The 14760-nt window shown below is 45.1% G+C and overlaps 1 protein-coding gene across 1 annotated transcript; it reads left to right on the forward strand.

The window, feature by feature from the left end:
• The first annotated feature begins 5645 nt into the window (after window positions 1-5645).
• Window positions 5646-14503, forward strand: shha (sonic hedgehog signaling molecule a). The gene is made up of 3 exons (XM_035141913.2): window positions 5646-6329; window positions 10374-10635; window positions 12648-14503. Exons 1-3 carry the CDS (start codon window positions 6030-6032, stop codon window positions 13328-13330), a joined length of 1245 nt encoding a protein of 414 aa, XP_034997804.1. The 5' UTR covers window positions 5646-6029; the 3' UTR covers window positions 13331-14503.
• Window positions 14504-14760: the final 257 nt, after the last annotated feature.

Raw genomic sequence — 14760 nt, forward strand, 5'->3', positions numbered from 1 at the left:
AAAACGCAGGGAATCTATATTTAACCTAAAAAACAAGCAACCGGGCGTCAATCTGATGACAGGCCGCGTTGAGCAGGCATCATCGAGGCAGATGAGAAAGAGCTGATTGAGGAGAGGAATGCCTGAGCAGCGTGTTCGCGTATGATAACCGACTATCAGACACACAGGTGGTTTGTGTGGTTAGCATGGGTAGTGTAGTAGCCTGCTAACGGGGCGTGATTAAGCTTTCCTGCTGTTTGTTGTGTTCCTACACCTCATTTTAGTCAGGAGGGAATTATAACCTGCATTTTTCGCCGCCCGGGGTGAAATGGCACACACTCGAAGCACTCAGGGCTCATTAGAGAGATAGAATCACTGTCCTCACTTTAATGAAGGCGAGCGCCGGAAAGTTCGTGTTGAAGCAGATTTGCTCGTCTCTAAGAAGTGCGTTGGCTGTGCCGATATTCTCACACCGGGCTGATCAGGTTTGGTTCCTCAGACAGACGTGGACAATGTTATGCCTTCCAGTCTCTGTTTTGATCAAAACTGTTTCTTGTAACCGTGTTGATGAACATGTTTTTTTCTGAGAGGTGCTGAGCTGTGACAGGTTTCTCCTCTGTAGATTCAACAAAGTGAAATGATTTAATGAAGTAATCTCACTATTTGGCTTATTATTTTATTATTTTATTTTCTAATGCATGAAGATCAGCTTCTCTGGGTTTGGTGAAAACAGACATCTCCAATTAGAGCTTTTCAAAATCTATGAGAATAACCCGGATGTCATGGTAACGTCATCGAGGTCATTTTAAAACTTTAAATTGTGATCAGAAATCCTGTGTCACAAACGTGGGATGTTGTGTTAGAAAGATAGAGTCTCACAAAGAACACTGGTGAGTTGCATTATGGGAATTGTAGGATCCACTGGTGTTGGAACTAAGCCTATAGATAACATGGCCACTGCTAAATTAATCCATTTATGTTTTAGAAATTTGTCTCCTTGGAAACAATCAATTAATTAAAGGAAATATTGTGATGGGAGTAGAATGAACAGAAAGAAAATTATTGCTTTTACATTAAGGAAATTTGGAAATGTTTATTGATTGTTCTTGCAGAGAATAAGATAAGAAAACACATTAATTCTTCTTTGTCTAATTCACACAAATAAGTGGAAAAACAAACTAACCCTAACCCAGGTGCCTTTCAACCTCACAATGACAAAAAGATTTTAGCCAGCCAGGCTAGCTGTTTCCCTCTGTTTCCAGCCTTTATGCTAAGCTAAGCTAAGCGTCCAGATTGCAGAGTCATATCAATCTTCTGATCTAACTCTTGGTGAATAAGTGCAATATAGTTTTTTTTCTAAAGAAGATCAAATCCGCACATTTCTGGAAGAAAATTAAACCAAAATGGAAATAATCTCAGTGGCAGTCACTTTTTTTGTTTTTTACCGGAGTTAAAGAAAATTCTCAGAAACAGAAAACAGTTTTTTTTTGTCTGGATGTAAATTCTTTGCAGATTTTCTTCAGGAACTCTGAGCCCAGTTCTGTCTGAAGGTAAACAGCTACACATACTTGTCAATACCACTGAGCCCTTCCCTTCTCCGTCACCGTTGCTTAAGACTGCAATGGTGTTGCATGACGGCCAGCACTGACTCACCTGGTGGAGTATCTCGCACACGCACACACACACACACTAACCCACGTGCACACGCACACACCAGCCCCCCGCTCTCCACTCACTCACCTCCTTCCCCTCCCACTGAGTTCACCCTGCACTGCAGTTCAAAGTGGTTTTGCCTGTCTAGCCTTGGCGTTTAATGTTTAAGTATTGGGAGCGGCTGGAGAGTGCAAATAAAATGCCTTTACAGACTCTGGGGCACGCTGAGGGCTGTGATTCCAGATACTGTATTGTGAAATTCCCATTGTGCTTGACAGCGTGTTGCCTCGGGGCACCTAAAAGTGTTCAGCTGAATTTTTGGCTCTTTAATTCTTGATGCATGAGGCTTAAATAAACCATTTAAAAGAAGATTATTCAAACTTTATTAGGCTGACAAAAGAGTACACATGTTCCCGGGATGGACGGCAACGTGTCTGCGCCGTAAAGGTCTTTGTCGAAAGTTCAGAACAGGATAAAGGTTTGAAGGCAGACCCCACCTGTGAGGGGAAAACCACAGCGAACTGTGGTGCAAGGCAGCTTTCTGCTGGGCTGAAAGAAAGGACACCCTATTCACAGCAAAGGGGAAAACAACACAAAAAGCCTGACACTACTTATATGTTTGTGCGTGATTATTCTGTAGTCCTAATCCGTCTAACAATGTTACAAAACATTCAGACAGGAGGAGGCTTTAAAGCAGTAATTGGGGGGACTTAGACTGCTAAAACTCCACTCAACCACATCTAGTTGCATCTCGCTCGTGCTTGATCGAGACCGTGGCATAAAAAAACAAAATCAAACATGGGTGTGGATTTAGTCTGATTCGAAGCATATCTCTTAATTCCCTCCCGAATGTCAGGCTGAAGACGGAGCTTTGAGTGTGTAACAGAGGAGACGCAGGAGAAGTGAGTGGACGTGACTTCCGAGGTTTGGGGGTAAATGGTCTCGAAGGGACGCAGGAGCCAAAAAAACGGTGACTCATTGGCCGTTTTTCACGCCTCACACTGGATTAGCCATCACATGCAACAGGCTTCTTAATGTGAGTTGTGTAACGGCCTCAATCCCTCCAGAATTGTTTCATAAAACCAGCCTCAGTTTTGCTGTGTCACCTTCGAATGCAAAGTGGAAAAATCAAACGGTGACAGTGTCACACGGCGGTAAATATCTTTGCTTTGCGGAAGCTGTTTATTTTGGTGTAATTCTTTGTGTTCGGGAAGCTTTTTACAACAAACAGATCTAAATAACTAAATACTTGTTGTCAGGTGAAAATTTCCAGTTTGCTTGTTCTAACCTCAATCACAGGATTATGTGCTCCTTTGTGGTTGAGCTGTTGGGTTTATGAAATCCTTTCAAACCCCATTTGGCAAACGGAAAAACAGCTACTCTCAAGCAAAAGGGGAAGTTATAAAATGTCCGTACAGGTGTGAATACATCCGTCTTGACCATTTGTTGTGATGTTGTTTATATCTCAGCATGAAATCACTGCACACATTAATAATCCTGTGTTTGAATCTCGCAGTACACAAAGTATTTCGATGTTTGTTTTGAGGTGTTTGAGTAGTTTTCTTTTAAGAAAGTATCAGATGAGTTCACGATCCAAAGTTCACAGACTAAATAGATACTTTCAGATTTATTGTCTAAACTGTCGGCTGTGATTTCCATTGCCTTGAGTTGCAGACTCCACCCATCTGGCACTGGAGGAGGCCAAAACCAAACAGCCAAGTGCAATGTTTGCAAATACTATTTGCCCCAGGTCTGGCTGATACATGGTTGGTTTCCTCTGTGGGAGAAACTCAAGCTCAAATCCAGTCTGTCACATCAGCACACCTTGCTCTTTAGGCTGCATTATTCATCGCAATCTCTGCATTATTCATTTCACTTAGCATCACATTTTGTCACTTGGTACATTTACAAAGAAGCCCTTACAGTCTCCATTATCATTATCATTATTATTATTATCATCATTATTGCTGGTGCTGCATGCTCAGACTGTTTGGAATGTGAGGACACTGTGTGACCTCTAAGGACGGTCGCTGCCTCCCCTCGCTCTCTCTGTGGTTTTGAGGCGTTCGTGTGGCATGCCAGGTTTTATCTCAGAGCTGTGACACCTGAACCAAGACTCTGACCTGGGGCCAAGCTGCACCTCCGGTGTCCCTCAGGGCTCCGCAACTGCTGTCAGCCCAGTGTTTGAACAGCACCTCTCTGCAGAGACAGCTGCTGCTGAGGTCTAAACCAAGACACCTTGAGAATCTTCATGACATTTAGCAAAAACAGAAGGGATTCTGCGATATGCAGACTGAAAGCCCTCATCACTGGTAGTCGAGGATGTTGGTTGGGGGTCACACAGCAGCGTGCCAAGTGCACAAGCCACCTTTTGGCCAAGACTTGATGTGCATGGTCTCAGTGAGCGGCAGGTCGTCTCACCTGCCCTGGCACACACTGAACACCACCAGACTGGAGGTCAGCCAGAGAGAGGTTATAATGAGACTGAAGCCACACCAAAGGCTGGCATATCTGTCCTCACTTCCGAGCACCTGTGCCACACTGTCAGTGCGATGAGAGCTAAAGCTGCATCAAAACACTCGCTCTTCCTGTAATTACTCTTTGTTAGCACACAAATAATTTCCCTTCCTGCATCATTTCAGATATCCCTTTTGTTCTGAACTAATATGCGGATACAACAACAATGTTTCATGTGTCATGGTACCATGCAGTTTTAATCAACATCACAAAAATGTTTCTTAATTGGCTCTGATCACAGGAATATAACTGTGTGTGTGTGTGTGTGTGTGTGTGTGTGTGTGTGTGTGTGTGTGTGTGTGTGTGTGTGTGTGTGTGTGTGTGTGTGTGTGTGTGTGTGTGTGTGTGTGTGTGTGTGTGTGTGTGTGTGTGTGTGTGTGTGTGTGTGTGTGTGTGTGTGTGTGTGTGTGTGTGTGTTTGGGGTAAAAACAACTCAGGGAAGTTGGTGATTGAAATAGGATGTATTTTTACATCCAAGCTAAATCATGATACGTGAGGAGAATTCATTACTGAAGTGCTGAGTGTTGTAGGAAGCTCCTCTCCTTCAAAGAGAGAGCAGGAGTTACGCACAAACACGTCTGCCACAACTAGGGCCAGTGTCCGGTGGACTTTGCAGGGAAAAGGGAGCATGAGACCCTCTCGGTGACTCTGGACCCAAAACAGATGAACACAGAACAGTTAACACGTTAAAAAGGCAGAAGAATCGCCCCTAAAGTCTCATCTGTTATTGTCTAGACGTCCCGTTCCCTCCCTCATTCTACAAGAGCCAAGTTTACAATGCGAGTCAGAAATGTGCTGCAACTAATAACTTTAGTACAGAGGGAGATTAAAAAATGAATTGGAAGGAAGAATCATTAAAGGAACAAATGGATGCTTTGATGCGTAAAAATGGAGGATGCGCCAAAGTGCGCGCACTGCAGAGACACTCGAGCAGATTGATTTTTTAAGTTTTCTTAAGTTTGACAGAGTTTAGGTATAATGTGGAAATAACGACTTGAGTTCCGTTATATTTGTTCAGCTTTGTTTAGTCTTAGATTTAATGAAACGTCTCCAGAGTGTTCGTGCGTATTCATGTTGGCACGAGGCTGTTAATAAGGAAAAGGTTGAAATCAATTTAGAAATTAAATCCACTACAATCCAACAATAAGCGCAGTAAGTCAAACAGTCATTGTGTTAATTATTTATTTGATAGATACGGGGTCTCAGCGAAAATCATCCGGCGCATGCGTGCGCAGTAGCGCGTCCACGGACAGTTCTATTCTCCTGGGAAATGCGTTATGTGCGGAAAGTTCCTCCAGACGCACTTCAATTACCGCACACACACAGAAACCACTTCGCCGGCTCAGATTGGAGCTCCGCGCTGTGCCACCGCTCCTGTCTATCTCCCCTTCCCTGTGAAATGTGCAAAATGGGAGGGTGAAGGGGGGAAAAAGCGGTATATAATTGATGTTTTCCCATGGAGCTGCCCCTCCTCCCCGCAACGCAGGCTCACCCTCAGGTGGAAGAAATCTTTTAAGATTTTTTTGTGGGATAACATCAGGAGGGTTTGTCTAGGCGAGCCAATCAAGTCCCTCCCCTGCTATAGATCGGCTCCTATAATACAAAGCAGTAAAAGCGGTCGCCTCACACAAGCGGCTGCAGCTCGACTAGATCCCGTGGTTTTTAATTCCCTCACTACTTTTTTTTTTTAACCCTCCTTCGATGTGCCCCGTTATTAGCGTTTGTCTGAGGCGCTCATTTCCGCACCTGCCACGGTAGAGACCAGGCGAAGGCGAAGTAGAGGAGGAGACAAGGACATTGCGAGAGCCGGGAGAGGCAGACGGTAGAGACGGGCAGCGGCGACTCGATTGAGATCTTTTAAAGGACACACACAAAAAAAAATGCTGCTCTGGACCAGAATCGTATTGGCCGGTGTCATCTGCTTGTCCTTGGTGTCCTCGGGGATGGGATGCGGACCGGGCAGGGGCTACGGCAGGAGAAGGCACCCGAAGAAGCTGACACCTCTTGCGTACAAGCAGTTCATCCCCAACGTGGCGGAGAAGACCCTCGGGGCAAGCGGCAGATACGAGGGCAAGATCACGAGAAACTCCGAGCGATTTAAAGAGCTGACTCCCAATTATAACACAGACATCATATTCAAGGATGAGGAGAACACCGGCGCCGACAGGCTCATGACTCAGGTAAGGAGACAGAATGAGCGTTTTCTCCTCCACTGGCCGTCTCCTGACGCACCATCACTGCGCAGTGCCACAACCTCCCTGTCAGACCGATTGCGCACCTTAAGTGAAGTGTGTTTTACCCGCTGCTGAACTCTTCACACTGAGCTTTTTTAACTTCACGGTAAAAAAGAAAGAAGCAAGATGCGCTTTAAGCTCCAGCATTGGGAGTTTTCAGCGGCTGCATGCGGGCTCGAGGCGAATGTAGAGATCCAGCTGGAGAAGTAATGTGCAGGCGGACAGTCAGGACACTCGGCCTTCATGGTTGTGACAGTGTATTTAAAATATTAATGCGCCCCTCTCCTCATATCTATATTTGTATCCCTGTGAAACAGTATTTGTTGCCTTATAGGCGCACATCACATGCTGCCTTATATTTCATGAAGACATCCAGTGTTTGTTGCATATTTCAGCTTTGACATTACAGCTTGTTTCAGGCGCCTTTTTCTTTATTCCAGCTCTGGGGATGCGCACCGCTTCCACCAGCCGGGCTCGTTCAGGCATGGCGTGGCACATACAGACATTTTCTCGCACAGGCTGCTGTAATTTAGCTTTTTCGCAGGGTGTGCACCGGCGCGTGAAAACAGTGGCGTTTCTTTTGAGAGTGTCCAGGACTTCAGAAATGGCTGGAAGTCGGTTGGTTAATTAAAAGACGCACAGAGGTGATGGTGCCTTTTTTTAATTTATTTTTTTTGTTAACAAACGCACTCGCATGGAGGATGACATCTTTTTTGAATCACTCCATCCTCACGCAGGCAGGTAGTTACCAAAGCTCGCAGCTCGGTCGGTGCAGGGAGGATGAGGCTCGCAGTACATGGCAGAGCTGGAGCCTTGGTTTCTCTCCAGGCTGCAGGATGCCGCGGCTCTCCAGCATGACTTTTAGCACTCAGATGCTGGTGAATTATTAAAGGCGCTTGGGTGATATTGGCTCAGTAATAATAAAATGCCGGTGGTGGTGGTGGTGGTGGTTGTGATGACGCCAGGCGCGCGCCGGAGTCCCTGAACCCGTGCCTCGCACCATGCATGAGCACGAGCTCCGATGAAATATTCACTGTGCGTGCGGTCTCGGCGTCCCTCTCAGCCCCCCCACCCCCTACATCTCCTCATGGACCTATAGGTTCTCATACGCACAGATGAGGAAATCACAGGTGCGTGGGGATGTGATGCGTAAAGTGGGGTGCAGGGACCCCGCAGAGGTTTCCCCATGGAGGGTTCAGGGTCTCCGGGAAAAGGAGGAACGGCTTAATGTCACTTGTACGTCTGAGAATACAGAGAAACGTGTCTTCATTAAGTCTTTTAATCCGAGCAAAATGCCCCACCTGCTGTAGAGCAGCACAGTTGAGTTTCCAAGTCAAATCGTACAAAGAGCCACACGGGAGATGGTTGCTTTAGTATCTTATACGTTATCAGCAGCTTTCTATTGTACAGATTTATATTTTTAAAAATCTCACTATAGCTGTGGCTCCTGCTTCGTCATCCGTTTCCCATTCAGCATCCGAGCGTTTATAGAAAACACAGCAACCGACTCTAAGTGTGAAATGTACATGAAAGGGCTTTTACGCACCCCTGGCTGGGCCTGAGACGCAATTTGAACTTACGACCTCTGGTCAGCGGGAGGCCAGAGTAAGTTGAAACAGGTGAGATTGTCCTTATCGTTCGTGCCACTGCAAAACCCCCAAAATTAAAGCAAAAGGGGAGCGTGGCTGTAGCTGTTTTGTAGACTATACTCTGACAAAGGCATAAGCGTTATCACATGGGGATTTACGCTGTGCCAACAGTCTTAGCGCTGTTCCACGGCTTTGCGCATGAATCCAGTGGGATTTTACGCACGGGCTTTTACGCACGAATACAGCGAACTTCCCTCGTTATCTTACGTTGTGGAAAATGTATGTTGTATTCATACATGGGACGAGGCACGTGTCTGCTGTAGCTCCCCGAGGTGTGTGCAGTAAATGAAATAATCAATCAATTCCCTGTACATGAAGGAGAGGCTGAACAAGCAGCTCTTTCTACTAAGACACGGCTCAGTCTCGTGGAAAGCTGCCAATAGAGGCGTTTTACAGACGGTGTTTCATTGAGTGACGGGGCCTAAAGTGAGCCGGATCATCAGTTTGGAGGCTGAGCTGTAAAAGTGCTCGTCTTATCCACGCATCCCAGCAGCACTTGCGAGTTATTTGTCTCGAAAGAAGAGGAAATGTCCTCTTTAGTAGCAGTGGGGTTGCTTAATCTCCTAAATTCCATTTATTTCCAGGGAAGTTTCCCCTATTTTCCAGAGAAAGCAGAATAAGGTGCTGAGTAAAATGTGATGATAAATGACTCAAGAATGAAGTAAATACTTGATTTGACCTGTGAAATCACGCCTTCCACGGTGACACACGTTAATCTGAACTTTAAAGAAGAGTTCCAGCCCCAGATTAAATGGCTTTTAAGAAGCTGATTGTTTTGGCAGTGCAGCAGGAGCCTGCAGTCCCTGCCCACGGTGTCGGGGGAAGAGATGAGCTGGCGGCTTGTTTGCACTGACAGGTAGCTGATAAGTGTTTCCTCTAACCAAATCATTTGTGAAAAGATTAAGAGGGGAGGCTGTTGAACAACTTTACCCCGAGCACAAAGCGCCGGTCCGGGGCGCCCTGCTGGGCTTCACGGTGGCTGAGCAGAATTTGGCTTGATTTGCGGCACACGACCTAATGAATTAATAAATAGGTTAAGCTTTACGGCTCTTGACTCCGACAAACCCACTCAGAATGTGGGAGTTTTTTTTAAAATTTATATGGATCTGTGTCTTATCCAACACATTCTACAAGTGTGACATCCTTATAAAACAACCACTGGCAAACGAGGAAACTCGGTTATTTCCTCTTTTGTTGTTATACGAGTCACTGTGTGAACATTCCTGCTTTAGGACGCACGGTCTTGTCCATAAGGGAAAAGGACACTGGGTCACACATAGTCGCTCCTCTGTGCTTCTCCCATATAGCATCCCTGGATATTTCACAAGTCTGTCAGTCAGCAGGCGAAACGCAGCGTCTTAAGGAGGCATGTCACGTTCCCCAAGACTTTGCAGGAGAGGAAGAATGAAAGTTTCCCTCCGCGGGTGGAGTGAAAAGGCTCTTTGTGATGTTTTATTTGACATATCGGTCGAGTGTTGAGAATAGTTGTCTTGGAGAAGGCCAAGCATCTTCATTGAGGGAGCGCGGAGAGGTTGGGGTGCCACGATTTATTTATAGGGACGAACTCCAGATATTTTAAGGCTCCGGCTGCTCCTGAAGATCATCTTCATATCATCTGCATATCAATTATTTATTTAAAGGAAACAGACAAGTTGCGACCAACAAAAAGGAGCCGCTCTTTTCGTGGCCTAATATAAACTCATGAATGCGTAATGGACGCATGTTGCGTTCAATCCAACGCGTATTTGTGATAGAAAGGGGACGCATGCTCACACCTCCCCAAGACCAAAGACCCATATGTTATAGGCCAGTGAAGCGAATGCGGTGCCTTATCAATATTTCATCAGCAGCTTTCTTATCCGACATGTGCCCTCTGACGCTGCTGCTCCTCACACTGAGAAATGCAAGCTCACATCCAGGATCAGGGGCTGCAGTTCACTGCCAGTGTTTCAGAGGAGGAAGCAGGGGGTGTGAGGTTGGGGTTGGGGACGCACGGGGTGAGGCCTCAGTGATTCCAAATATGATTTTAATAGTCGTTGTTATAAAACAGGCATCAGAGGTCCTGCTAATATTCCATGGAAGGTATATTCATTGCTAAACTTGTGTGGCGCATGCGTTGTAACCTGATAATGAATTTCTCTGCTTAAAAGATGATGTGGTTTCAGACACTTAAGAGTCTTAGCAACAGAAATGTGTCATTAAAAAGAGGCTTTGGTGGCAGGTGCTCTCCTTAACTCAGATTTCCTCGCACTTTACGCGCCAGGTCAGCTCGTGTGTGCGCGCTATGACCCAGTCTAATGGCACAACAGGTGACTAATTGATCCATCTCTCCCTCCCGCAGAGATGTAAAGACAAGCTGAACTCGCTGGCCATCTCGGTGATGAACCAGTGGCCCGGGGTGAAGCTGCGGGTCACCGAGGGCTGGGACGAGGACGGCCACCACTTCGAGGAGTCTCTCCACTACGAGGGCCGGGCCGTGGACATCACCACCTCGGACAGGGACAAGAGCAAGTACGGCACTCTGTCCAGGCTGGCGGTGGAAGCCGGATTTGACTGGGTCTATTATGAGTCCAAAGCCCACATCCACTGCTCTGTGAAAGCAGGTGAGAGACGGGAGGGGAAACACCACCTTTGTTGCACTTTTACAAAACCTGCCAGGGAAACGACCAGGTCTATCACCTGATGTGCTCAGTGTCCATCAGGTTGCTGGTAACTGTCTGATAAAGAGCAGGTGCAGCTCAGGGAATCTGCAGCTGCTGCATCCTCTACAGAAGTTTCATACAAAACAAAAATCAGACTTTCAGCAACTGCTTGTGCGTAAAAAGTAGATTAGATTGGATGTAATGAAGTGAAAAGGGTCAAAAAACAGGAAAAAGAAGGTGATGTCTCATTGAGTGAATCACCTGCCACGTGCACAGACTTCAAAAAACTCAAAATCAGCTCGTTCCTTTATATTTCAGGACTAGAATTTACCTAATGATCAGAAATAAAGTGCAAACTAATAATTAGAATTAATCAATAATAGCAAGATTAATAACAAAACATAGGTGATTGGAGCAGATAAGCCAATTAAGTCTCACTAGCTTATTTTTTTTTGGAACACTATAGGAAATATTAAATGCATATTTCCAGGAGTGACGTATACGGGCACATCCCAGCCTGTGGCGTTGTGAGCGTTTCGCATTGCAGCTCGTTTCTTGATCTTACATCGCCCCACACTGTCTCCTGGTGGGAACCACGGCCACAGTCTCACACGGCTGCTCGCTGTGACCTAGAAAAGCAAATGGTTCTGTCCTGTGGACTCGTGCACATGCAGCTGCAACTAAATAAGATGTAGTGTTTTGGTTGCACTAAATTATATCTTATTTATTTGGTCATATAGATAAAATGTTAACCTCTTATCTCACGCATCTAATATTTCTTTTATTTCTAAGAGTTTTATTTGTGGATTGGGTTGAAATGATCTTCCTCTCAGGCCTCCACTGAGCAACAGGACACCTCCAGGGGCTCAGAGAATATCCCTCCGCACTGATTGGTGAATCCTGGCACTTTCTCTCAGCTCGGACTTCATTGATAAATCCCTCATTTATCATTCAGAACACTCGTTTTGAGATCACAGTGCGGGCCAGGCCGACGTGTCATTGGGGGTCATGCGACTTTACCAAAGGGATTTGGCCCGAACAATGTCGAATCGCTCGGGGTAAATCTGGTTTTCAGTTGTCACCTTATTTCATGCTCGGGAATCTTTAAAGAAGATTAAAAGCCCCCAGATTGTGAGCAGGAAACCCGGCTTTTCTGTGCAGGACAGTGTGATCCCGGGGACTGGTATGTGGAGAGCTTCCACCAAGGCCAAAATTATTGTCATCAGGACCGACAACAAAGCGGGGAGAGGTGGTGGAGAGAGGGGCACATTGATGTTGCACAACAGAAAGCATTTAAGAGTCCGGGCCCTCATTTAAATTCAAATCTACAACTCGAGAGGCTTGGAAAAGTGGCTCCACTGGGTAAATAGTAGTTGTGAGTCGCCTATTTGTGTGAATTGTCACATGGAGGTTTCTGCACCTGAGTAAATATGGGGAGAGGAGCTGGGAAAGGCGTAAGTGTTCTTTACCGAGAGGAGCTCGATCCACAGGCTGATTTAGAATATCAATGGCTGCTCTTTATTGGGTTTTTTAATTAAGAATAGATGAGCCAAGGCTTTGAGTTTTATCGCCTCAGACAACGTGGGCCAAGCCAATACGCATTTGGCACCGAGGAGCAGACAGGCACCATTATGCAAAATGCATATGTGCCCCCGAGATGTGAGGAGGCAGGAGGAGAAAAACAAATACCAGCAAAAAAAAAAAAGAAAGGGTCTTGAATGAGCTTTTGAATGAGCCAGTGGTCCTGAAGTGTGGTGAATCAAAACACGAGGGATTTATTAAGTTTATAAGTCTGTAAAGTGATTAAAAACTTTTAAGGAACTGTGTGTGTGTGTGTGTTTGAGATGTTTTTAAATGGTTTTGTTGATGCGTAAAATGTAGTGATACGACTTTATGATCGTTTTCTGAGGGTGTAAAAGTTTATATTTGGCCAAGATTTTATTTCTTAACACTATTAATCTTCTATTTGACAGAGAACTCAGTGGCAGCAAAGTCAGGGGGCTGCTTCCCAGGCTCCTCCACCGTCACCCTGCAGGACGGAACCAAGAAGCCGGTTAAAGCCCTGCAGACCGGCGACAGGGTACTGGCGGCGGACGCGCACGGACAACCGGTCTACACCGACTTCATCATGTTCATAGACCAAGACTCGACGACCAGGAGGCTCTTCTACGTCATCGAAACCGACTCGGGCCAGAAAATCGCCCTCACCGCCGCGCACCTCCTCTTCGTCGCCCACAGCAACTCCACGGAGCGCGCGCAAAGGCGGATGTCGGCGGTGTTCGCCAGCCAAGTGCGACCCGGACAGACGGTGTTCGTGCTCGACGCAGAGCGACTCCAGCCGGTGACCGTAACACGGATTTACACGCAGGAGCACGAGGGCTCGTTTGCGCCGGTGACCGCGCAGGGCACCGTGGTGGTGGACCAGGTGCTCGCGTCCTGTTACGCAGTGATCCAAGACCACGAGCTGGCGCACTGGGCCCTGGCACCGGTCCGGCTCGCCCACTGGGTGTCCTCGTTGCTTTTCAGCTCCCAGCCTCAGGCCAGTGCGCAGAAGGACGGGGTGCACTGGTACTCCAAGATCCTTTATCAATTAGGAACATGGCTCTTGGACAGCCACTCGATCCACCCACTTGGGATGTCAGTGTACCCGAGTTGAACCTCCACCACAGGAGCCGAGTGGGACTCAGATGTAGGACACACGAACTATTCAGTAGATTAAAAAGTTAAAAAAAATAATTATTATTATTATAAAAAAACAACAACAACAACAACAAACGAACAAACAAGACAAACAAGACAAAAAGGCCCCAGCGGAGTTGGGATATTTATTTCAGTGACTTCTCCAAGACGTGTCCCCTTTCAAAGAATGAATGGAGCCTTAAAAAGTTTCTCTTTGAATAATTTATTCTCATGTGAACTCGCTGCTGTCTCACAAATGGATTCTGAAACGGTGTGAGCGGCGCATTGTGCATAATCTATTTTTGTATATCTCAAATGCAAAACAGAAAAAAAAGAAAAAAGAAAAGACAGTAAAAAAAAAAAAAAATGAAGAACAAAAAAAATGTAAAAATACGGAAAAAAGAGAGAAATAGCGCAAAGAGAAAGAAGAACCATGTAGAAAGGAGCTAACTTTGACAGGTTGTAATGTTCATATTGTGCATATATGTGCAACTGACTGTTATATTTTGGGGGAGAACAAACTTCGCGGGGTTCCATAAATTATATTTTTTATACACAGAATTGTAAATTAGATTTTGACAGATCGCTACCGAATCACATTTCGTTATTTGAAATAGTGTAAGATATGAGAATATATTTTAATTTAAATACAGTAGTTGGGAAAAGTATTGGAAAAAAAATCTTGTACTGCTTTGGTTCATTGAGATTTTTATTCTTTTGGAGAAACTGTTGGTTTAAGTTGTCGGAGAGGGACAGATATTCTGCCTCGTGTCTGCATTCTCTTGCATTTTTCTTTTGTGTGTTTTCTATTTTTATTTTTTGTCCTCCCTGTTTTCTCCTGAGAAAAATATTAAAATGCAGATCCTGACAATTCCGTGACAGTTAAAGTAGAACCGAGACGGTTTCGTTGAATAAATTAATAAGTAACTCCTGTAAATGTACTAAAAATGTATTTTTCTTTTCATATTTTGTAATAGGGAAATAGTTTTATAGAAATGACCTGCGGCAGATGCACAGTTTGGATAGTCTATATATATATAGCCAGACCATACCAGTTAACTTTCATAACAGGGCGATGTGTCAAAAAATGTCTAGAGTTTATTATTTATATGTTTATTACAAAATGAGATAAAGAAAATCTTCAAACTTGCAGTTGTTACATGTCTTTGTCTGAATGAGCTTCACAGGAAACACATGGACGATATCACGTCAAAGCCTTTAATTAGTTAATTAGACTTAATCGATGAATACATGCTCGATTTAATTATTTCCACTGGTTCAATTATATTTTAAATTGAACTAAACATTGAGTTTACTGGGTTTGCAATTGAAGTTTTCACTTGCTGGAATAACTGAAGGAGTTTCTTCTCAAATCTTTTTTACCAAATGGCCGCAGCATCGCGCTTT

The sequence above is a fragment of the Hippoglossus stenolepis genome, chromosome 19 (assembly GCF_022539355.2).
Source record: "Hippoglossus stenolepis isolate QCI-W04-F060 chromosome 19, HSTE1.2, whole genome shotgun sequence".
Classification (NCBI taxonomy): Eukaryota; Metazoa; Chordata; class Actinopteri; order Pleuronectiformes; family Pleuronectidae; genus Hippoglossus; species Hippoglossus stenolepis.